Genomic DNA, 25,344 nt, shown 5'->3' on the forward strand with positions numbered 1-25,344 from the left:
TCTCCGGTTGGAAGAACATGTCATTCGCATCCCAAGTAAAGTTTTATGGCCACGTCCCATATAGCTTCGGCACTGAAACGAACACTAAACTTAAATTCAACGAAATCAAGCATAGTTACAACAAATACGTACCAACTCTGAAAACATTAATGAAAAAAAGAAAAAAATATATATATTTAAAATCAAAGTGTTATTGGTTGGTAGGTGTTTAGTGAGCTTTTCCAGCCAGGCGCGTCATGTAGGAGGGGTCAAGACAAGGAACAATTTACATTTTAATCAGAAATTATGGTAAAACTAATAGAAAATGTGAGATTACTTGTGTCCATCTCCTCCTTTCATCAAGCGTAATTTGAAATTTGTTTAGCTAAAACATTGTCCTAACATAACACATAGAGCACATCAAGCGGAACGGGTGAATTCACATGCGTATTTTTTGAGAAAATCGATTTAAAAAAAACGGACTTTGTGTCGTTAAAAGGTATGTCGTTCACTATCTATATTAATGGACAGAGTTTGCATTTTGCAACATGAAACTCATTCTTCTTAATAATTTACTGTTAACTAGCAGTCTTTTTCTAACGATGATACGTATACGTGGTGTGTTCAAAAAGAATCCGGACTTTTGAAATAGCGCGCCAAGTAGTAGTGGTAGCGCACTGCTGCTACTGATCGCACCTAGCGGCAGGTTTAGGCAACTAACTGCCATTTACCTCGTTTCGGTATGACCGTTTTAGTCGCTGGGTAACAGCTGCTTAAGGGCCTTCACCACAGCGAAATTAAACTACCTATAATTTTAGAGTTTTACTGTAATATCTTAAAAACAGATAAAAAGATTCGAAAAGCAGAAACGCAGTGAACTAGACAATACGATTTTGCATGCGATACCATTATCACAACTTATCTATCTGCTTTTGATTTGCAACTGTAGATAGATTTAGCTTTTTTTTTTTTTTTTTTTTTTTTTGCGGATTCTGTAAATAGTGGCATACCAAAAGCAGATGGGTGAATTGTGGTAAAGGTATCACATGCAAAATCATATTGTCTAGTTCACTACGTTTCTGTTTTTCGAATATTTTTATTTGGTTTGAAGATATTACAGAAAAACTCTAAAAATTAGCGGTAATTTAATTTTGCTGTAGTGAAGACCCTTAAGTGAGTACGTGCATAAACCGTTCGTCGGATTAAATGATACAGTGACAATAAAACAGTTCAAAGAACACCATATATGAGTGTGAAATTTTGCTACATACTTGGCAGAACATTAACAAAGACACTTCAATTGGTTTTAATTTCATTAAGGGTTTCTTCGTAAAAAAAAAAAAAAAAAAAAAAAAAAAAAAAACACGCATGGGTCGGTCAAAGATCAAGATGATGTTAGTAGTGTTTTTTGATGGGAAAGGCATTGTCAATAATGAATTTCTATCACGTGGTCAGATAGTAAACAAACAGTTTCACCAGGGATGTTGCGCAAAAGAAGAGCCGTAAATTGTGTGAAAATCAGACTTGGATGGTGCACCGTGCGAATGTGCCCACTCACGCTTAGCTCCTCATCCACAATTAAATGGCAAACCATTAAATTTCCGTTGTGCTCTATCCATTCTATTCTCCGTACTTGGCCACAGTAGATATTTTCCTGTCTCCCAAACTTAAAATCGCTTTGAAAGAAGTCGTTTCCAAACCATAGAGGAGATTCAGGACAATGCGATAAGAGAGATCTGCGCACCATCCCAGAAAGTGCGTTCCAGAAGTCTTTCTTTACAAATGGAAGAAGCGTTGGGAACGGTGTATTGCCAGCAGAGGGTACTACTTTGAAGAGGACAGTGCTTAAAATCTTCTACAATGAGCAATAAAGATGATATAGCAAAAGTTCGGTTTCTTTTTGAACCAAACCTCGTATTCTTTACACACATACTACTTGTGAATAGATTTTGAAAGGATCTGGGACACAGCTAAAGTGTAGGTCCTTGAGGTCAATGGCAAAGGGTTCTGCCAACAGAAAATTAAGTTTAAAAAAAATATTAGGTGCAGAAGAATAAACAGCAATTTATATATATTTTTAAATGTAGGAACAGTTGGAGCGTGCCCGAAATGAAGTTTCTTGCTACGAAACTGGGTAGTGACAATTCGTAAGTGGTTATCCGAAGAACTACAGAATACAAATAAACCAAGACGTGCGCACTAAAAAACACAGGCCTACAGAAAAAAAAAATTTTCTTGGTGCCTAAAATTTTAGAGCTGATTTTAACTATGTGTGGGGCGCTGAATCCAATAATGTAAGCAGTTTTTTTCTATCAGCTCTACTTTGGTAGATACAGGCTACTGTACCAGTAGTGTTATTTACGTTACAATGTATGTGGAAGAAATATTACAATCCAAAATAAATATGTAAATTATAAATGATGTAACCACTATTTCTGCATGCTTCTTGCAATAGTATACAAAATAAGCAAAAGAAATACAAATATTCTCGTAATAACAAGTTTGAATATGATCTTATAAACTCTGCAACTCAAATAAATCCTACTGTGCTCTATAGAGATTTCTGTTTGGAAGAACGGCGCTCTTTTCTCATTAGTGCTGCTATCTGTCGGTACTAAACGGAAACTAGTCATATAGTAGTTCCAGGAACGTCCACTAGATTGCATTGGTATTCTACTTGGCTAGTGGATCGTAGTTGTTGTCTTGCAGGTGGAGTGACATGTTGGAACATGTGAGTTTTGTTCTGAAATCATAACTTGTATCGCGTATACTAAGGCTTTATATTTAACATCCGTGTTAGTGGCCTGAACATAAAATGAGTTCAAGTCGAAGAAGTTGTGTTAACCATCCTGATGTGTTTTGCTACATATGTGGTGAGTACACATTTAAAGACAATAGAAAACATATCAGTGACTTTGTAAAAAAAGCATATCATGCATATTTTGGTGTACGCCTAGGGGACCAAGATAAAACGTGGGCTCCACATATTGTGTGTAAAATGTGTACTGAACACTTGCGACAGTGGACAACTGGAAAAAGAAAGAGTCTTAAGTTTGGTGTTCCAATGGTTTGGAGGGAACCCACAAACCATGTTGATGACTGTTATTTCTGCCTGGTAAATGTTACGGGTATGAATAGAAATAACCGGAACAAGTGGACATATCCTGATCTGCCTTCAGCAAGACGTCCAGTTGTTCATTCCGATGAAATACCAATCCCAACGTTTCACCACTTGCCAGAGCTTTGTGAGACTGAAAACGAACGTAGTGAACATTCTTGTGACATGGATGATGGAAGTGACAGTGATTATGAGGGAATGTCAACAATTCCTCAACAGTTTAATCAAGATGAGCTAAATGATCTAGTTAGGGACCTTAATCTTTCAAAAGAATCGTCTGAATTACTTGCTTCCAGATTGAAGGAGAAAAACGTACTAGAACAAGGAACTAAAATCACATTCTACCGAACAAGGGAAAAGGAGTTTTTACCATTTTTCACTGAAGACACAAATCTCGTATTCTGTCACGATGTTAGAGGTCTCCTAGAACACATGGGTCTTCCAGAATACAATCCAGATGATTGGCGCCTGTTTATTGATAGCTCCAAGCGAAGTTTAAAATGCGTCCTTCTACACAATGGCAATAAATATGGCTCAATTCCAATCGCTCATTCAACACGACTGAAAGAAGAACATGAAGCAATTGCTTTGGTTATGGAAAAAATTAAATATCAGGACCATCAGTGGGTGATTTGTGTGGATTTAAAGATGGTGAACTTTCTTCTTGGACAGCAAAGTGGCTACACAAAATATCCTTGTTTTCTATGTCTGTGGGATAGCAGAGACAAAGCAAACCATTGGTCAAAAAAAGAGTGGCCGCAGAGAGACGACATGGTTGTTGGTAAGAAAAACATTATTAACATGTCTATTGTTGAGTGTGACAAAATCATTTTGCCACCTCTACATCTCAAGCTCGGTTTGATGAAGCAGTTTGTAAAGGCGCTAAATAAGGACGGGCCGTGCTTTGCTTACATGGGAAACAAGCTACCTCAGATCAGCACAGAAAAATTAAAAGCTGGAATATTTGATGGTCCCCAAATAAGACAACTCATGAAAGATCCGGCTTTCGTGGAGTCCATGAATGAGACTGAACGTAGAGCTTGGACCTCATTTGTAGAAGTTATCAAGAATTTCCTTGGCAATAATAAAGCTGATAACTATGTTGAGCTAGTGAACCAGATGCTTAATGCATTCCAAAAACTTGGATGTAATATGAGTATCAAAATTCATTACCTGCACAGACATTTGGACCGTTTCCCAGACAACGTAGGCAGTCTGAGTGAAGAACAAGGTGAAAGATTTCACCAAGATATTAAAACAATGGAGGACCGCTACCAAGGAAGATGGGATGCCCATATGATGGCAGATTACTGCTGGAACCTAAAAAGAGACTGTGCAAAGAAACATTCAAGGATGTCACGAAAACGAAGCTTCCGAAGTGTTGAATAGATCGTTTTGAACAAATTATTTGATTTTTTATTCATAAAAACTATTATAAAATGTAGTTACAGAGTTATTATGTACTTGATGTTTGTGTTTATATGGTTTTCATTATTTTCAAAGTGTTCCAAATAACAGATTTAAATGTCATAGTTTTCTTTTCACTTACAGTAAAACAGCACCTATGCAATTTTCAACGTTGTAGCAGGTCAGTCTTGCAATTCCTATATCTCAAAAACTAAAGCTGTTAGGGGAAAACTAACGCCATATTTGGATTCAGCGTCCCAATTCTACTTCAAATCAGCTAAGAAACACCCGGCACCAAAACCACTGTAAGCCAGTGTTATAAATACATTCACCGTCTACTTACTATATATAAATGAAGCATTGAAAAACATATCGTATATCGTATATTAGGAATTATCAAGGAAAACAAGAAAAATCTATATCAATAAAAGTGAAAGTGACTATATTTGTGACCTTATACCTCTTGACTGCTCTCGATCAAATATTCAACATAGATAAAAAAAAAATCCTATGATTTTAATCATTTCTCTTTGACGGTGCAACTTATGGGAGGGGGAAAGGGGGAGATATTTCAAAATGATCGAAAATGACCGATATTAGTGTCGAATCCATAGTTTTCGGAGTTGCTGAGATGAACAGTGACACTTCCGATGTCGTTTAAATCCAAATTCAGCCCCTTTATGTCTAAAATTAAACGTATTCTCCCTGTGCGAAGAACGGGTATTATGCTAGTACCATATAATTCAAAACGATGATAAGAGTTATCGATATGATTTTTGAAAACAAAAGACATTGAAATGACAGAGGGCATGGAATAGTGAAATTATGATCCCTGGACAAAAAGCAAACTTTGATTGGATACCGACACAGTAGAAGAAGCCTAGTCACATAACCAAGAAGAATTTCAGAATAATCTTCGAAAATATTACCCAAGATAAATACTTGTGAACAAAAGTTGGTGAGATCTTTAACCACCAATGGATTGATAATGATTGAATATGACGATGAGAATGATTACGGTGAAACGAAGTGCATAATGCAGTTTTCTTTCACAACCTGTACGAACAGAACCTTCGATACTACAGGTTGTGTTAACCTTTTTTCACTTTCAAGCATCCGGCCTCTGGAACCATCGTCATATTAGGAAACTTGAAAACACTGTTACCTGATACCAAGAAACACCTTGCAATCCATCACGACAACCCATTAAAGCACATCCATTATGTGGCTGTCGCTGGAAATATTGATTGTTATTTCATTTTGAGATTCTTCTTTCAAAGTCAAATATACGCAAGGTTTATAAAACAACCGACGTAACGAAAGAATATTGAAATGTGCTCGGTATGAACAATATTCTGCCCAGCTGTAAGTTCTAGACCATTTACCATCTGAGTTAATGAGTCCATAAAGACAGGTAAGCACAGGTACAATGAAAAAGTATGGCCATGTCGCAAATCCTGCCCTGCTCCTTAAATAATTAGCATGTACTCGTAAATAAAAAATGAAACTGATGTTTCTTATGATCGTGTCACGGGAAAATAGCCGAACCGTTTGAAAATGAAATGAAATCTTTCAGTTTAACGTCCCACGACTATGTCCTTTAGATTAAATGAGATTATGATTAAGGCAAGTGAATGATGATAGAACAATTAGTGGAATGAGTATGAGAGAGGAAATGGGAGAACCCCGGGAAAACCCACGGACAAGATGTTATCCATCGCAAATTTACTTGGGCAGGGATCGAACCAGGAACCCCACGTACCAGAAGTAAGCTCGCTACCACTAAGCAACTGAGTGTCGAACTGAGTGACATAAATTATTCACTATAAATTGCACCTACCCTGAACTGAGTTTTTTTTTTAATTATTATTGCTTTGTTTAAAGTATGCATTCTAAGTAGGGAAAGGAAGTTCAAAATTTATGCCAAAAATAGGATATCTCACAAGTCATTGGGGTTAGGAAGATAAAACTTAGTATATAAACGTGTAATTAAAAATAATTGGGAATATGCATCAGAGATTGCCAAAATTTCGCTCCTAAGGAGGAAAGGCGTCAATTTCTCTATATATTCTTTTATTCAATACAACAAGGTTTGTCTCATCATCACGAAAAAAACGCCTAATTCGTTAGAAACAAAATTTCATACTTTAATTTCAACTTACAAGCCCACATTCGTTTAGAACACCTAAACGTCTCTATAACACAGGCACGTCATTTGGAGAGAGATGGGGCCATTTCCTCCTTCCAGAGTTTGAGATACACAATTTTTAAAAAATAAATTTTATACAAATACACTAGCAAATAACGTGAATCTCTTACGTCAATGTCCAAAAATCAATCTTTCCTCCTCCCCCCCTGGCAAAATCTGAAACGACGCCACTGCAATAACTCTATCACAATCAAAAGTGCATCGTTTGACATAACGAAATATTAAGTTGAAACTTAAATTGATTCATTTCCGTACCTCACTCCGACATATTGAAGTATATTATAATTCTTGACTACAACACAAATATCAGATTTCGGACTGAATCTTCATAGGTAACTCGTATGTAAAATTTTGTATTACACTTTAATCTGAGGCCTACTTACTCAGAGATAATGTAAATGTTGGAACGAAACAAACATAAAAACAATGCGGTTGTAAAGAAATCGTGGCTAGAAGGAAGCAAAGCCTAAAAACACTTATAAGATTTCATTCTCCCTGTTTGTATTCCGCCCACATAAATACCCGACTTCTTTAAACGGGTATATTGACACCTTGTTGAAACCCTACAACCGGTAAGAAAAGGCTTTCTGTATAAACGGAGGTCATTCTCGCAATGGTTAACAAAGTGACTTCAAACAAAGTGTTGGATGGCGAACGGAAAGAAAACTATTGCTGCGTAGTTCATTATTATTATTATTATTATTATTATTATTATTATTATTATTATTATTATTATTATTATTATTATTATTATTATTATTATTATTATTATTATTATTAACCAGTTCTTCCTCAAAGTACGGTAATTGCTATAGTTCTCGATATCTTGAAAAAATGAAATCTTATGCATCCGTTTATAAATTAAGTTTTACGCCATACATTATGCCGGCTAGGCTAAAGGAGACGGCGATGATGAGAATGAATGACAGTGGAATGAAGAAAGTGGGAGGAAAGGAAGAAGACCGAGAAAACCACGCACACTGTGTTTGCACACCATAAAGCTCACTTGGCGTGAGCTGGGATCGAACCAAAGACCCCATGCACCAAAGGTAGCCTCTCTACCGCTGAGCCATCGCAACCCAACTCGATATTTTGAATGGTTTATGAAATAAACCTCAACATTCACAAATATTAGAAATAGTAATAATTTCAGGGGTGGCCCAGGGGAGATTTCTACTAGGGTCATATCACCGATCATGTGGATTAAGCAATATTTTTACAGTACTACTTTCCACCTTCTCCCTCCGGGCTAACCTGAAATCATCATTCATCAAAATAGACGTCTATAATTCAATTTTCGCTATGAAAGAATTGTGAAATTTTGATTTTTTTAAAATTTATTTTTTTTCAAGATTTTCTTAACGTCTATGATAATTCAAATATGAAACAAAGTATGCACTGTTTATATATAAAACATATCAATACATTAAACTGTTGAGCACAGTCAGGATTAAATAGACAGCGAGCTCACCTTTGGGGACTAGGGTTTGTTTCCCGTTGGGAGTACAAGTGATTGGATTTCATTTTAAGCATTTAACTCCATGTATCGTATAATCGAGGCAGTGAAAACGGACGATAAATTATATATATATATATATATATATATATATATATATATATATATATATATATATATATATATATATGAAATGAAATAAACTCCTTGAGTTTTACGTCCCATATATATATATATAAAGATTTTAGCAGCTACTCTCTGTAAGATGGAAGTTGCGCTTAAACAGAAAATAATATGCTATTCTAATTGTTAACATTTCCAAGCATGAACATTCTCGAAGAACTGAGATTGGTCTAGTCAAAAGGTTTTGAGTAAATTTACTACGAACGACTGTCAATTACTAAATCCCTGTAAAACGAAAACAAGTCGAATACGGAGTGCGTTTTCCATTAAAATAGAGCAAATCATAATAACGACCAGTACAGGCATTTGTATTAACCGTTTTTAGCTTAATTTTGTAATAGGAACACCAATTATCTTATTGCCTTGCCACGTCACAGAAACAACAGGGATCAAGTAACGATGGGCCCAACTACGTATGCTAGCGATAAATATTCCCGCAGCGCATCACGGAAGGACATATCTGAGTGTTCGCTGACTTCTCCCATGGACACTTGGACGCGCGTTATCATCACCGAAGTAGCTGTTATTTGCTTTTCCGTCACGCTAGAGGTGGCTTAAAACGAACAGACTTTAATAACAAGAATCAAACATCGTTTATTTACATAGCCTATATCTACCAGACATTTTGTTTTGCGTTTGATTGTAATATGAGGCGAGCCACTCTGATCAGTGGTGGATCTAGCCCGGGGCGGTGGGGCAGGGGAGTAAACCCAGTTTTTGAAAAAAAATGAAGTCTTTGAGTTTTACGTCCCACGGTTATGCCGGTTAGGCTAAAGGAGACGGTGATGGCGAGTAATGAATGAAACGGTTCATTGAAGTATTTTATTCTTTATAAAGAATCCAACATGTGATATGTATACCTTCATATGTCATCTAAGCTGAATAACAAAACGTTCCTGTTCCTCCTTTTGTCATACGAAGCGAGAGAAAATTCGAGAAGCACCGAAAAGCAAACTGGGCTGGCGTGTTGAGATCTCGCTCAGTGGACGTCCGACATTAATCTCCGGCTTTACGGGTCTGTCCTCACGTCGTTCGTTGAGAAGGCCTTCCAGCACACTCAGCTGTCTGTTCATGGATAAAACCCGGTAAATTATGACAAAGCATGCACTGGTTCTTAAACAACTAGTGACGACAGTAATATATTGTTAGAATCAGCACCGCAAATGAATAATCACTTAACTAAGTTAACTTCCGTATTTTACTCGATTTTGACATTACTATTACATACCTTACTTTCGATAGAGGTAATTACTATATTATTAATTAATTAATTAATTAATTAATTAATTAATAATAGTATCAGTATGGGTATCAACGAATGTACTTGTTTCATACCGATTTAGCTGAGTTTTATTCGAGTCTTCATAGGCTTATAACAGATATTTCTCACGAAACATCGAATTAATATTTAAAGAAAAATAGTAACTATGGTAATCTACCGGATGCAATGAGATTGTTGAAGTGAGGCAATGCAGTGTATAACTAGTGGGGCTAGTTGGACTAGCCTGACTAGTAACTATTGGAGAAAATTATACCGCAATGATATATCCAGACAAATTATTTGAAGAATTTACACCATTAGTTTCTAAATTCCACCCACCCCCCAATTTTTTCAAAGATAAGGTGTAGCATGTAGGTAATGAATATGGTTTTCCTCCCTAGAGCTCTAGATTTATCACAAATCGAGAAGACTGGATACAGTGTTGGTAATGTGTTTTTTCATTCAGTGTCGTGAGGATAATTGGGGAGCTAGTTGAATGGAAAGATATAACGGACTCCAGTCAAGAACGTGAAATAAAATCCTAAGCACAGAAATGAGAAAAAAATATTTTAGAGAAATAAAACATATTTTGTGGTGCTTTGAATAGATAGTTAAGAAAAATATTCATATGTTTTGTTCTGGAGCTTTATATTCTATGCAGAGGTGCCCCCAAAGTAATTGTGCACGATCCCCCGAATTTTAGCTTTCTCCAAATTTACCATTCCTTCATTTTACATTTCTCCTCCAAATTTACCATTCTTCGCCAATTTTACTTTTCTCCTCCAAATTTACTATTCTCCTTCAATTTTACCTTTCTCCAAATTTATCTTTCTCCTCCAAATTTACCATTCTCCACAATTTTACCTTTCCTTACCAAATTTACCATTCTTCTCCAAATTTACCTTCTTTTCCCCAAATTTACCCTTCTTCTCTAATTGTACCTTTCTCCTCTAAATTTACCATTCTCCTCAATTTTACATTTCTGCTCCAAATTTACCATTCTCCCCCAATTTTCCTTTTCTACTCGAAATTTACCATTCTCCTTCAATTTTACCTTTCTCCAAATTTACCATTCTTCCCCAATTTTACTTTTCTCCTTTAAATTTACAATTCTTTCACAATTTTACCTTTCTTCTCCAAATCTACTATTCTCTCTAATTTTACCTTTTTCCAAATTTACCATTCTTTCCCAATTTTACCTTTCATCTCTCTCCTCCCAAGTTTACCTCCCCCCCGCCATTTTTCAGGTTAATGTACCGTTCTTAATTAAAAATTATGCCCTCCAAAATAAGCTCTTTGGCATCCGTAACTCTATGGATCAGAAACGTAGACATTACGAAAAATATTGAAGGCTTGCGAAATGTGGAAGTGGAGAAGAATATAGATAATTAGCTAGGTTGAACGGGAAGGGAAGAAAAGAGCGATTTTTAGATGCAATTAAAAAGAGGAAAAAAGTTTTAAAATTTTCAGTTTACCTAGAATATCAACATGAATAATCCATCATTAGGGGGGGGGGTGCGGCTTGATTCATCCAGAAAAGTAGACAAATAAGTACAAGTAGCATTACTCAAACTACTAAGTCTAACTAAAACGCATATTAAAAAAAAATTAAAAAAAGAAACATTTATTTTACCTTCAACTGAGAGTTATCTGTAGACTGAGCAAACTTGTATTTCTTATACCTGCCAGCAACAATAATTTAATGACAGACTATGTAAACTTATGTATGAAATGAAATTGGATTTATATTATTGTAGCATCAGATTTTCAGAACTGGCATCTAGCGGTCAGAAGACAATTTTCGAGACATGATTTTTAGAATCACTCAAGTGGGTCTTATAAAACAGTAATGTTACTAAGTACGAACTTTACTTCACACGAGCAGTCTCGAACGAAACTGAAATATTGGCTTCTGTCTTCTGCAATAGATAGCTAGAGCGATTTATCTCGGCCGAGTTTGTTAATATAGCCATATCCGTTAAAATATCCAAGGGTAACGGTGACCTACGTCAGTCCGTTACTTCACATGATAGCTCTAGAAAGAACGGTGTCTTACGTGCACCCCCTTATTCCGCATGATAACTCTTAAATGAACTCTAACTTACGTTCATTCGTTACTCCACATGATTGATAACTCTTGAACGAACGGTGACTTACGTCCATCCGTTACTCCACATGATTGATAACTCTTGATCGAACGGTGACTTATGTTCATCCGTTATTCCACATGATAACTTTTGAACGAAGATGAATTTCTGAATTCTGTTTTTATTTTTCAATAGACAGCTAGAGCGATTTATTTCGGCCGAGTTCGTTAACGGAGTCAAAATCGTTCAAATCTTTCATGAGTAACGGTAAATAACGTCCGTCCCTTACTCCATACCGTAACTCTCGGACGTAAGCAATTTTTTTTTCAATTCTGTTTATTGTAATGGATAACTAGAGCGAATTCCTACGTTAGTTAACATATTCTTAGATAATTTGTCTTTTACCGTGGCTTTCCATATTCTATTTTCTATTATTTAAACAAATGTGTATAATCATAGAGTGCTCGAAGTTATATATCGCACAGTTAGATAGCAGTAAACATCCTGCAGCGGTTGATATCTACTGGACGAAATTGAAACTTCTAGACGGGATCCTCTTTACTGCCTTTAACAGAGGAATAATAATAATAATAATAATAATAATAATAATAATAATAATAATAATAATAATAATAATAATAATAATAATAATAATAATAATAATAATAATAATTCACCTAATTAAAGGTAAAGGACTCTCCATTTAGGAAACGCCATAGGGAGCACAAGAGGTCGTTAGAATTTACCAACCAGGTCTCACCAGCTTATAGAGGTGAAACCGTGAACTGCATTAGAATATGGATGGAACGAGAAAATAAACCCCAATCCCCCACCGGAGATCGAATACGGGTCGCCTTACCGCCTATGTTGGCGCAGCTCTAAATCAGTTTAACTATAATGAAAAATAATTTTGAAAAACAAAATTGAAATTAAGGGATTTTATTCCATAGACTTATAAAGCTTGGATAATAGATTGAGGGTGAGATTGCAATTCCAGTTGGTAGTTGAACCTGGCCAAGTTTATGCGTAAAAAAAAGTCAACAAGGTATCTCCATTTCACTACAAGACAGCTACATGGTCTGTGTTAAGATGAAGAAAGTGTGAAATCAAGCATAAGTATCGGCCAAACTGGAGGAAACAAAAGGTCGAAGCAAAAAAAAAAAAAAAAAAAAAAGTATCCCCGTTGAGGCTCAGGGCGAGAGTGCTGCATCGTGCTTCAACACAATAGCTCATATTAATTCTCAAAATCTAAGAAAATACATAGGCTACCACACAAGCTGCTGTCATTACACCAATCTCAAATTTTCTTCAATACTTCAATAAGTCACATTGTGGCAGCGATACTCTTGCATAAGTAACGATACGGTGCAATACTACTGTGACGACTCTTACGCGTACAAGCTTTTTCCAAAGCTTTCTGTTGAGTAAGACAAACTACTTATAGCTATTTGATTACTTGGGAACAGGAAATAAGACTCCTAAAAAGGGGGAGAGGAAAAAAGCCGGATATCTCAAAAACTCAGTAATCAAAAACACGATTATCGCTTCTCTCTACGGCTTGGGAAATCCGGATTCGGTTCCCGGTGGGAGCTCATATAATTCGGATCTGATGTTAAGCCGGGATCTAGTCTCATATAGCCTCGGTGCCGAAAACTGGCATTAAAATATAAACAAACCAGAAGTCAACATCGAGTATTTAAATTTTTATTAGATATGGTCAGTTCAATTTCTAATCTTGTAATTTAAAAAAAAAAACAATGGAATTAGAATTAAGAATGGTCATTAAACAAAACTAAATTTCTGACTGGAACCCTCGAAATGATTTAACCAACCAAGCGGCTATTTTTTAAGCTGTGGGCCATGTGGTTAGAACACTTCGACTCTCACTCACTGTTTTTGCTGGACTTCTGACCCAAGTCCACAACCTCTTTCGTCCAATTATCTGTCCAGTTGTTCTCATGACGCCGGATTAACACCGTAACGGCAATATCATCAGAAGAATCTCAACAGTCACCTGTCCGAGGACTGACAAAGATGTAGCGCGCTGGTTTCACTGGAGCTGGTAGGTAGACTAGTGCGACTTGTGCGTTGGCGGACACCGGGCACTAGATGGGAAAATGCACGTATACCGTACGCCAAACATGTCGAGAGCAACTCCGGCAATTTTTTTGTCGTAGTAACTGCGGTACTATCAGTAAAAGGAGAGTAACCCAGCTCGTAAATAATACGAATTTCAAATTGTTTTCTTGATAATATTATCCTATAAACCTTCCGAGACTGTGTGGTGAGAATCTACTTCCATAGTGCAGGTTCGGATCTTAGTTCTACTATATGAAACTCAATTGGAAGAAACACCGCCTGCCTTGAGGACATTCAGATTTATTATTATTATTATTATTATTATTATTGTAAAGTAAGCGCGTATTATTATCTTTTTTAGGCGTTAAAATGCATACTTTTAAATCAAGACTATGTATTATTTTAGCACTTATAAGGGTGAAATGATAAGAATTCTGGAACAGACCGATTCTATCATTTAAGCAAGAGACGATGAAAAATTATCCATATAACAATGGAAAGAATTATGAAAGAATAATATAGTACATAACTGCCATACCCTGAGCGAAATTCGAACTTGTCATATAGACTGGTCTCTAAATCACCTGACTAACAACTTACACTGCTTAATGATGCCGGCCGGCTGGAACATGTCACTTCGTAGAATGTTTGAATCAATATGGTATAACATGATCTCACTATAATACTTATTAAAACATTTCGACCTATTACATTCATAGTGAAACTTCTTTTTTTCTCCTCTTTTTCAATACGTAAGGAATAAATAGGAGTCTACAAGAACATTGCGCTAATTAGTGAAGTAGTCGAAGGAAATGATATAAAACAATTTCTAATTTAAAATGAATTTGACATGATAATGTTTATATCTCATACAACGCAAGAGTTGCGGTAATGTAGTTGGTAGAGCGTCTATTTCTGCCACTTGAGCGGCCCAGGTTCGATCTCCGGTGCAGGCGTAATTTTTTTCCTCGTTCTACTCTCATTTTAATGTGACTTAGACGATCACCCAGTGTCTTTTTACATTGAGTACGTGGAAAAAAGAAGTAAAAGGGCCGGAGCGTGTTGCCAAGAAAATATGAAACCTTCACTTCTACATACATCTCGGAAACCCGGATTCGATTCCTGGTGGGAATTCATATGGTTTAGATCAAATATTAAGCTGTAAGCCCACGTCTCATTTAGCCGTGCTACTGAAAGGGACGCTAAACTCAAACCAAATATTAAAAAAATTGGGTCGCAGTGGCTCAGTGGTACAGCGTTCACCTCCGGTGCTTGGGATCCGTGCTTTGATCCTAGCTCGCGCCGTGTGGACTTCGTGGTGGACTAACACCGTGCTCGTGGGTTTTCTGGGAGTTCTCCCGTTTCCTCCCACTTTCTTCATTCCACAATATCATTCATTTCTCATAATCACCGTCTCCTTTAGCCTAACCGGCATAATCGTGGGACGTAAAACTCAAAGACTTCATTTCATTTTTTCCCCAAATATAAAACAAATCCACACACAGCTCTTGGACATTCACTGCCAGTGCCGCAAGAAGCTAGGGGTTAGTCTTCACTTATGCATCTCAGCCGTCCGCTGCAGAATTATCCTGACAGGTCAGTTGCCGGCAGTAAGAAAATGCTGTGATGTAATATAATACCTATGTGGATCGCCTTGTACTGTACAGGTTTACGAAACCAGAAAAATAGAGAAAAAAATAATTAGATTCTTTTTTTTTTCTTGTTCAACTCTGCGAAACCTAGTTAAATAAGATAGACTTCCATATACGCCTAGGCAAACGAATCTGTTACAATTGGTCGGCAAAACGGCAAAGCACCAAGTTTTCGCCGCATTGCTCGCAAATGAAGGTACTAAATAAAACAAGACGTGTAGCTCAGCAAAAGGCACTTACATACACATGCGTTAGATACTTCTTTTCCCTGGTAAATGAACAGCCGCTGAGAAAAAAAAAAAAAAAAAAAAAAAAAGAAGGAAAATGAACACTGAAGACTGACACACGACACAAATTTCCTCTAGGCTAGCAAGAAAATTAAAAAAAAAAAAAAAAAACGCACATATGTAGAAGGTTCCCTGTTTGTATTGCACTTACAAGTTAAGATTTCACACATGTGGTTTCGCCGTACCGTGCCGAAGGCAGTTACTTGTTCATTATTTTAAGTTTTGTTTATAATTAAAACAACAAAACGAGGTTCAACGTAAGGTGACAGCATTGTCTATCAACATCAGAAGAACGTCCGCATTGTATGCAAATCACGGACAATATAATTAAAGTTTTTTTTGGTACCTTTGAAAGACCATATGTATAACAATTCAGCAGACAATATGACAAAAACAAAAAAACAAAAAAAATCACAAATCATATAGGGCAAAAAGAAAACAAAAATGTTAACACGTAAACAAAACAAGCTTTTTTGTTAAAAAAAAAAAAAAAAAGGTAGTTAATTTAATTACTAAAATGTGAAAAAGAACTTACTTGGTTTGTCGACCTCCGTAAGCTCGTCACCACTAGCCGCATATGTAATGAGCGCCATCCAGAAGATTATAGAGTACAATATTCGAACGTCGAATGACATATTGGTTTAAGGTTTTCCCACAAAACACACTAGAACTTCCACTATTTTCGTGATTCAATTTCTCTTCTGGTCTCCAAACGAACAACAAATATTGTAAAAAAAAAAACACCAAAGGAAAAAAGATCACTTTCTTTTAATACTGAGAATGTGTGTATATAATTCTTTTAAAAATGTTACTTTTTTTTTTTCAAAATGCCACTAATTGTAAAACACTGTCATAGAAAGTCGAACTTTTTTAAAAATTTGTTTAGCCAGTAACAACACGTATTTTTTTTTAATTAATGTAAAAAATAAAAATTAGTTTTGGCGAACAATATTATTTTGTTTAATTAATCACACTGCCTTTTTGTTTTAATTTTTACTGTTTTGTTTTAATTTCCGAAAACAAGTAATTCTTGTTGTATTTCTTTTCTTTTGCACACAGACATAAATGCACATATGATGATTAAAAAAAAAACGATATTAGTTTTGTCCTTTTAAATTTCTGTATGGGATTGGGCGATTCTCCTTGATAGGGGAGATAGGACTACATATGACATACACACACAGACGAATAGATGTATTAAAAACAGATATATAAGAAAGTATTATATTAACCGTCTTAAATTCACTTTTTAGTCACACGCAATTTTCTAAAAAAAAAATCACTTCTTTAACACATTAGTAATACCATTTTTTAAAAAAGTTTTTTTTTATGTCTTTTAAGTGTTAGTAGAACAATTATGTTCGTTCCTAACAAGAGTTTGTGCCTCAAACTTCTCTTAGAATTTTATTTTTCCTGAAGTTTGTGAGGGAACGCAATAAATGTGTTATTTTCTTTTGATGAGATCAATAGATGTACAGTTCTTTTTGTTCGTTTGTTTGTTTGTTTCGTAGATAAATAGCACTCCTATGGATGGTTCGTTCTTTATTTGTTTTTTTTAATGTACCGCACACTCCAAAATACTGACAGACAAAAATTGGTTAATAACGATTACAAACACGCACGCACACGCAATTCACACTAAATCATAGCACGCAGAGAAATGTACTTATTTACGTTCTTATCACATTTGTAAACTTACGCACTTGAAACGGCGTCGATGTGTATAGCGTTAGTTAATTACACACGCAAAACATTCATTCTGATGTCTTTGTTGCTTTTTTTTATTTATTTTGTTCAGAAAAATGTATTTTCTATTTCTTTCAGTATTATAGGGTAGGAGAGATAATAATTTTACTGGGAGCCAAAAAATATCAGACAAGTTTACATTAAAAAAAAAAGAAAATCACAACGTACCGGAACCACAACAAATTAAATATATTCCTGTCTTTTATTCAGGGTTGTGTGTTCGGTAACCGAACATATGCTAGAAGAATTAAATTACCACCTTGCCGCTGTACTTTTTTAAGGTAGTCTTTTTTAACAGCAGAAATATCGGCCAAAAATATTTCGCACACTATTGCTTGTCGGTATCAAGTTCTCCCGCGAGGATAGAGAAACCGGGTTTTTCTGAAAAGCATTGCTAAAAAGGACAGTTACAATAGCACCACCAGCAAAATATCCAATCTTAGTAATAATAATAATACCAATAATAATAATAGTAACAGCAACACGGGTCAAAAAATCACTAAAATTATTATTGTTGTTAATTTGGCTGTTGTTGTTCTTGTTAGTATCTTGGGAGTAAAATTTCATTGCCGACAAAAACAAATTGAAACACGCTTTTTTTCTGATTATTATTATATGTACGCACATAAAAAAAAAAATCACTTGGTTTTTCACTTCAGTGGTTTTAAGACGAAATCGAAACGAATTACATGTTCGATTCCTTGCTTGGATACATCACAAATGTTGCTATTATAATTAATGCTACATAAGGACGAAAGTTGTTTTCGCAATAATAATGGAAAATGCGAACGGGACATGTCGCTTAAAGTATACGCGTAAAATGGATTTTTATTTTTTAAAAAATCACTTAATTTCTTTGATTAAACATTTAAAAGAAACTAATGAGCACACATACACTGAATTGGTTTTGGGAACAAAATGGATATAACTCATCAGTGAGGAGCTAGCAAAGTGATTTTGCCTTTTTTTTTAACTGTTAATTTCCTGTCTTAAGCACAAATTGTTTTTAGTTGATCAATTGTTTTACAGATCTTGTTCAGACTAAAGCTTCACACGCATAAACAAACCGTCTTGTTTTCGAATTATTATGTTTTTTTAAAAAAAAAATCTTTCCTTTTTTTTATCAATGGGACGATTACAAATCTACTTACGTATATAAATCACTTTATGGTAAGTATGTTTCAAATTCGATTCTTTTTTTTTTTTTTTCAGTTAAGCACAGACTCCTAGATAGTAGACTGTTACATGTTCACCATCTTTTTTTCCACAAGTATACAAATCACTTTAAAAAGCACTTGTTTCCTTTTATTTAATTTAAACGAACACAATCTTCCAACAGGCCAGCAAATTCGTAACAATTTGCCGGCAACTTTAGGCCTTCTACTGCAGATTCGCACCTGGTAGTGATGTTGTCATAAGGGTACACCGAATAATCCACGGCTTTGAAAACGTGTTGCAAAGTGTTATTAATACGGATATAATTGCCCGGTTCACTAATAAAACGACACGATACGTTATCCACGAACAACATTCTCGGGTCTCGAACACGGCAAGATCTTTTCTTTTATTATTATTTTTTCCTCTTTTTTTCTTTTTCAAAAAAATAAAAGTTTCGCACTGGTCAGCGCAGCGGTCCTAAATCTGTACTTGTTCGTTTTCGTGTCGACTAACTTCTTACTTCACGCCAGTGCCGCTGCTGTTAGCAGACGAAAAACTTCTCCGTCACTCACGACCTCTCGCTCTTAGAAGAGCCGCTGTTTGTGTTTCCTGCCGCTGCCGATCGGACGGCGCTGGTGTCGATTTTGTTCGCGCGACGCGACCCGAACACTTCTGCTGCGCGATGCCTACTGATAGTTCAGTTGCGGAGCGTGCTCAGTTAAATAAAGGCAAAACCTGCAGCACCAATCAATTGGGGTCTTGGGTTCTCGCTCGAAACACGCTCCTATATGGCGATATTGCTCATACTTTTTTCTTTCCTCTTATTGCTTCTATCCATATATATATATATATTACTTTTTACATATATATATAAATGTCAAGCAGTGATATAAACTTTCAAATCTATATGGAGGCACTTCGCTTTACACAACGTGACAAATTACCGCTGAAGTTCTCGTTATCTTTGAAACATCGAAAGTAAAGTGTTTTTTGCCATTACCCTTCACCCAAAAGATGCAACGATTAGTTTTTTTTTTTTTTTTTTTTTTCGCGCGGAGCATAACACGTAAAATGATAACGATATATGCATTTAATTGTCAATTCATTTCTGGATGAATGAATGAAAAAAAGGTCTCTCTAGCTATTTTCTACAAACCATTTATGTTGGGCAGTTTCCTTTCCATATTATTCCGTAGTAATTCTAGATTTCGTTGCTTCATGTTGCATGAGGACGTTTCCTAGTTACAGTCTTGTCTCGTAATATTAAGCCAAGGATATCTTTTCTCTGCCGACCATCATTATTTTCTTGCCACAACATGTCCAGCTCATTATTTCCTCCTTTTTAAAATAAAAACATTCGTCAGTTCTGTCAGTCTCCTATCTATGTGATATTTTTCTAATTTAGGCCAACTAGGCAGCCGCCTATGGCCGGTAAGTGATTTTTTCGTTTTCCATTTTTCTTGCTTTGTGGAGTTTATAGCATTAATAGCGTGAACAATTACTACATTGCACTATGCAAAAGCATTGAAGCAAGGTACCATATTGCAAGCTTCATCGTGTAATTATGCTCTTTATTTTAAGGGAGACGATGAGTAAGGTAAGTGAATGATAAGGAAGAATCAGTGGAACGCGAAAGTGGGAGGAAACGAGAGTGTCCCGAAAAAACCCTACGAACATGATATTGTCCACCACAAACTCACCTGACCGGAGATCGCACCAGGGACCCCACATACCAGAAGTAATCGCTTTACCACTGAGAGTACATGATTGGAATCAAAATGACATTAACCTATGTTCAGGTCAGCAGGGTAATGAAGGATTTTTTTTTTGTTTAAGTAGAGGCTTTTTACCTAAACGAAAAAGAAAAGCTATTCGGTAATCCTTATTGCACCCGTTCCCGGAATGACGAGGTGAAAATCTGAGGGGAACAGAGGGCCTCGAAATATTTCTCGCCTAAGATGCCAAAATACCTAGAGCTGGACCTGCATACACTTCTAAATGCTTCGCTGTGTAATTTTAGTGATTGAATATATATTTGAATCAATACCGAGATTATATGAGACAGACATACAGTACAATATATGTGGAATCCGGACCACCGTAATGCTTTTAATGTTCTTGCACCAGCTCCCTTAATGGAAAGAGTGACACTGTCAGCAAAGCCGCATTTAGATTTAATGAAGTCATACGCTATTGAAGGTAATGAGGCCCTTTATATGTTCAGTTGTTCCTTATTAATGACAAATTGCCTGCACTGTAGTACGCATCTGAATTCTACATGCTGCCATGTAACCAGCCAATGAAGAACATAGGCACCCTACATACAGAAATGAGCAAACTAGTGATATTTTACGGAGTAGGAGGAGCCCCATTACTTACATAGAGTCTATATAGAGCAGTAGAATACTGGTTTTTGTTGCAAAAATAACATAATTATGCAAGCATTACATTTTGCTATCAATTTTCCCTTTGCATAACATTTCTATAATACAGGATGGCCCAAAAGTAGGTATACACCCTTGGATTGATCAAAGTATAACATTCTAGTTTATGGGTTTATTTGTTTCGGCTCTTCTGATCTTAAGATGTAAGTAAAAATACATTAAGAACAAATAATAAAGAAACCATGTCTACCTGATGGATAACAATAAGAAATAATATAAAATGCAATGAGCTAATCAGTACTGTATTATATACCTACTTTTGAGCCACCCTGTATTGTGTAGCAAGCTGTGATGCGTGGTCACCTAATCAATTAAATGATAATATGTAACTTGGGTATTGATTTCCTACTTTAGTAGCTTGTTGTAAGGTCATTTCTAATGACACATGAATGAGCGGTATAGCTAAATCATCGTCAGGTCTCGGATTTTTTTTTTTTTTTTTTAAATTTCTAGAGAAGCATCAACTTTCGTTAACATGGAAAATTCCAATAACATCCTGTTAACCTGATTAGGACCAGAGTTGCTAATGGCATTACCATTGGTCCTTATTTCTATGAATGTTGTCTCATTTGCTGAGTACAGAACCCACCCTCTTCTTGAAACGTAATGCTTCACCAATTTGTAGGGGGACAAGCTGGGTCAGTGGTAAAGTGCATACCTCTGGTGCGTGGGGTCCTTGGTTTGATCCCAGGCCAAATAAGTTTGTGGTGACAACATTGTGTGGGTTTTCTCAGACCTTTTCTTCCCACTTTGTCATTCCACCCAATTTTTCCATCATCATTCACTTGCCTTAATCATTTTCTCCCTTAGCCTAAGGGGCATAACGTTAAACTGAAATATTTTACTTTTACAACAATTTGCTTATTTGTTTGTTAAAATTTAGAGTCTCTTTTCAGCACTGAGGCTATGTGAGACAGTTTAAGGTGAAATCAAAACCATCATACTGCATTCAATGCTCTTACCTAGAATCGAACTTGGGTCCGGTGCATCAAAGGTGAGTGCGCTATCTACTAGATTAGCAAGGAGAGGTAGTGTATAAACAGGGTAGAGCCCCTATGCATGACCAAACTCCTTTTCTAAAGTGATTGAGCAATCAATCTCCAGTGTGGATTGGATACAATAAGAGCCTGGGCTTAACAACATGAAACGAATGTCTGTGCGGTCTCTTCCGTACAAGAAAAAAAATCTATGGAATTCGTTTCAAATCCACTGACGACTTGAAAGCGGGACTTAGATGTGTGCCTAAGAATAATTATTCCAGAGATGCTGAAGCAAGCGATCAGACGCACATAGCTGCGAATACAGTTGTGTAAAAAAAAAAAAAAAAAAAAAAAAAAAAAAGTCTACTTTTCGAGAAGTTTGATAATTAGGAGCTGCAATAACATTAATGTTAATCTGATTTAATTTAATTTTTAGCTAAGCGTCTCTTTCAGCAGCAAGGCTATTTGAGATATGGACCTAGAGTTTAACGTGGGATCCAGACCATATGACCTACTGCCACGAATCGAACCTGCGTCTCCCGATATTAATATTGTAAGAACTCATGCGCCTTTCTTTCTTTAATGTATTAGTTTCAATTTTAATAAAATTTCTGCATTCACTGTCGTATCCACAGTCTTCACAACAGCAATACTTTAAAACACACAGATGTTATGCAAGGTGTTAATGAACTATACTGACAAACTGAAAGAGGTGATTTCTCACATCAAAATAAAAGAAAATGTTCATATGGACTTCTGTGGAAAAGTACATAGTTTCAGAGCTAAGTCTGTCCAAAAGGGTGCAAAGAATAAATTGCAAGACGTGTTATTTTGAATATAGGGGAATCCATATGGTGTAAAGAAGTTGCATACATACGCCATCGAAAAATCTATATTTCAGCGATGTGCAGTGGATGTGTAAGGCGGTCCTAGACATGCTTCTAGCAGGATTCCTAGATACGCTCGGATTTAAAGGTTGGACAAAATAGACTAAAAGTAAGCCTTAACAGCACTTAACACAGAATGAGTCGTTCTCTGCCAACTCCACGGTCACTCGTGCTCGAAAAAACGCGTGCAGAGATGTCTTTTTCACGCCTTTAGATGCCCTAGCTCTAAAACTATGCACTTTTTCCCACATACCCTCATAAAATTTCTTTTTTCGTTTGATGTGAGAAATCACTTCTTAAAGTTTGATGGCAAAGTTCGTTAATATCCTGTAATTTCTTTAGCATACTCATCTTTGGCGCGGGAGATCCGGGTTTGGTTTAGGGATAGCTGGAACCTGTTACTGATGGAACCGGTTTTCGGTTCTGAACGGATCCGGTTCTGAAAGATCCGGTTCCGCAACCGGGTCTTCAGATCAAGATCTGGAACCGGTTCTCAAGATCCGGAACCGGAACCGGGTTTTCAGATCCACTGGAACCGTTTCCTAAGATTTGGTTCTGGAACCGGGTTTTCGGATCCAGGTCTGGAACTGGTTCCTAAGATTCGGTGGAACTTTGTGGCCATCGCTAGTTTGGTTCACAGCCTAGGCCCCCCAGTTTTTTGAGTAAAAATAATTTAAGCTAATATTTATAAATTTTTGAAAGTTTTAATAAACTCGTGATATGCTTATCATAATCTACGTTCTAGATGCGCCTCTGTTAACAATGTCTAAATATATCATCGCAAAACTTTAAGAACATTAAAATGTATACCATTTGTTGATATGAAGACATCCACATTCACGAATAGACACTTTCTCACAAAAACACTGACATTGGGCAACTGTTGAGTCTATTAAATTCACCCAATAGAACAATTCTACAAAGGGAGTCGAAGCGCTACTCTTGAAATAACCTATAAATCAGGGATGCAAATAACCACTGGCCCACTCACCCGGGGCGAGTGGTTCATCGGTGCAGGCGAGTATTTAATATCATACCCAAGGTAAGTAAGTGATTTCTATTGTGGGATATGGGCTAGTAACTTTTTTCTTGGGCAAGTAAAATTTTGTTGCTTATTTCCATCCCTGCTATAAAAACTCTAGATCAGACTCAATGGGAGTGATTGGACCATTATCGGACGTTCAAACACTCTAGTCGTTCAGACCAGACATGGAGTGGTCAATGAAAACTTGACACACCACCCCTGACCCACTCCTACCCACCAAAACCCATAGTCATCAACTCTGACCCATGATCCACGCCCTCCTTTCCACTGGCTAAAGAGCTTGTAATAAAACAAAGCTCTGAAGTTTTCACTAATCAGAGTTTGAATTTCTACGGCCAATCTCTCAAGCACCACTCTGTCACAATACCGATATAAAATAGTAAAGTGTTAGTCATGGGTCATATTACGATTAATTTCAATTTAATTATCATATATAATTATTTCCTTGTTGAATTACAGAAATAGGATGAAACTCAGTGGAAAACTTCGCAATTTTGGAAGTATTACAGAAACTGAAATAGGATGAGATAGAACAGAAACTTTGCAATTACAGAAATACGACGAAATTTTAATAGTCTCAATTCAAGGTAAAAGAGACCAACGTAAAGGAAAAAGTGTAAAATTTTCCATATAATTACGCATACCGTACAAACTTAGAATTTTCATGTAATTAAGCTTGCAGTACAAATTTTATGTCTATTTATTGCTTTGTGCTCTGAACGTTCCACATAATAAACACAAATAGAAACAAGTGGATATAAAATGCGAAGCACTCTAGTAAAATTTTATTTCTCCGTTAATAATTGTTTCTCAATTTGTTTTTCAATTAATATTGATCGTTTTCTATTATTTTTACAAATCAACTCACTACCAATTTCCCATATATAAAAAGTGCCTCTCATAAAAGAGATTTTTTTAAAAAAATGCTAGAACCTATTCTCTTTACTTTTAATTACCAGTTAATACACTTAATTTTAGCTCCCTAAGTTGAACGGCTTGTGAGATACTTAATTCTTCACAAAAATTTGGACCCCCACTCCTCGCTAGGGATGCGTTCAAGTCGAATCGAGACAGGATTTTCCTGACAAAATTCGAGTCGAGACACAGCTCTTCCAATAGAAAAATATATACTTTTCGAGTCGAGACATCACTTTTACAGCACATTTTCGAGACGAGACAGTCTCAAATCTTGTCTCGTGTGCATCCCTACTCCTCGCCCCCCCCCCCCCCCGCTCATTATATGTATTAGAATGAAAGCGATATTTTAATATCCTATTTTGCATTAAGGCAGAACTATATACCAAATATCATTTCATTTGACTTTGCAATTTGGCTGAGATGATCACGCACACATAGTTATATTCAA

General features: G+C 36.1%; 1 protein-coding gene across 2 annotated transcripts in view; it reads right to left on the reverse strand.

Annotated features, from left to right (window-relative positions):
- The window catches only part of side-IV (sidestep IV transmembrane protein), a 980,143-nt gene extending 960,824 nt beyond the window's left edge, over positions 1-19,319 (reverse strand). For both annotated transcript variants that reach the window (XM_081730407.1, XM_081730406.1), the window contains exon 1: positions 16,254-19,319. In XM_081730407.1, coding sequence (XP_081586533.1) covers positions 16,254-16,353 — 100 coding nt within the window. In that variant the 5' untranslated portion in view covers positions 16,354-19,319. The remainder of the gene's footprint in view (positions 1-16,253) is intronic.
- Between the last annotated feature and the right edge of the window lie 6,025 nt (positions 19,320-25,344).

This window comes from Thermobia domestica, chromosome 11, assembly GCF_964235325.1.
Source record: "Thermobia domestica chromosome 11, izTheDome1.hap1.1, whole genome shotgun sequence".
Classification (NCBI taxonomy): Eukaryota; Metazoa; Arthropoda; class Insecta; order Zygentoma; family Lepismatidae; genus Thermobia; species Thermobia domestica.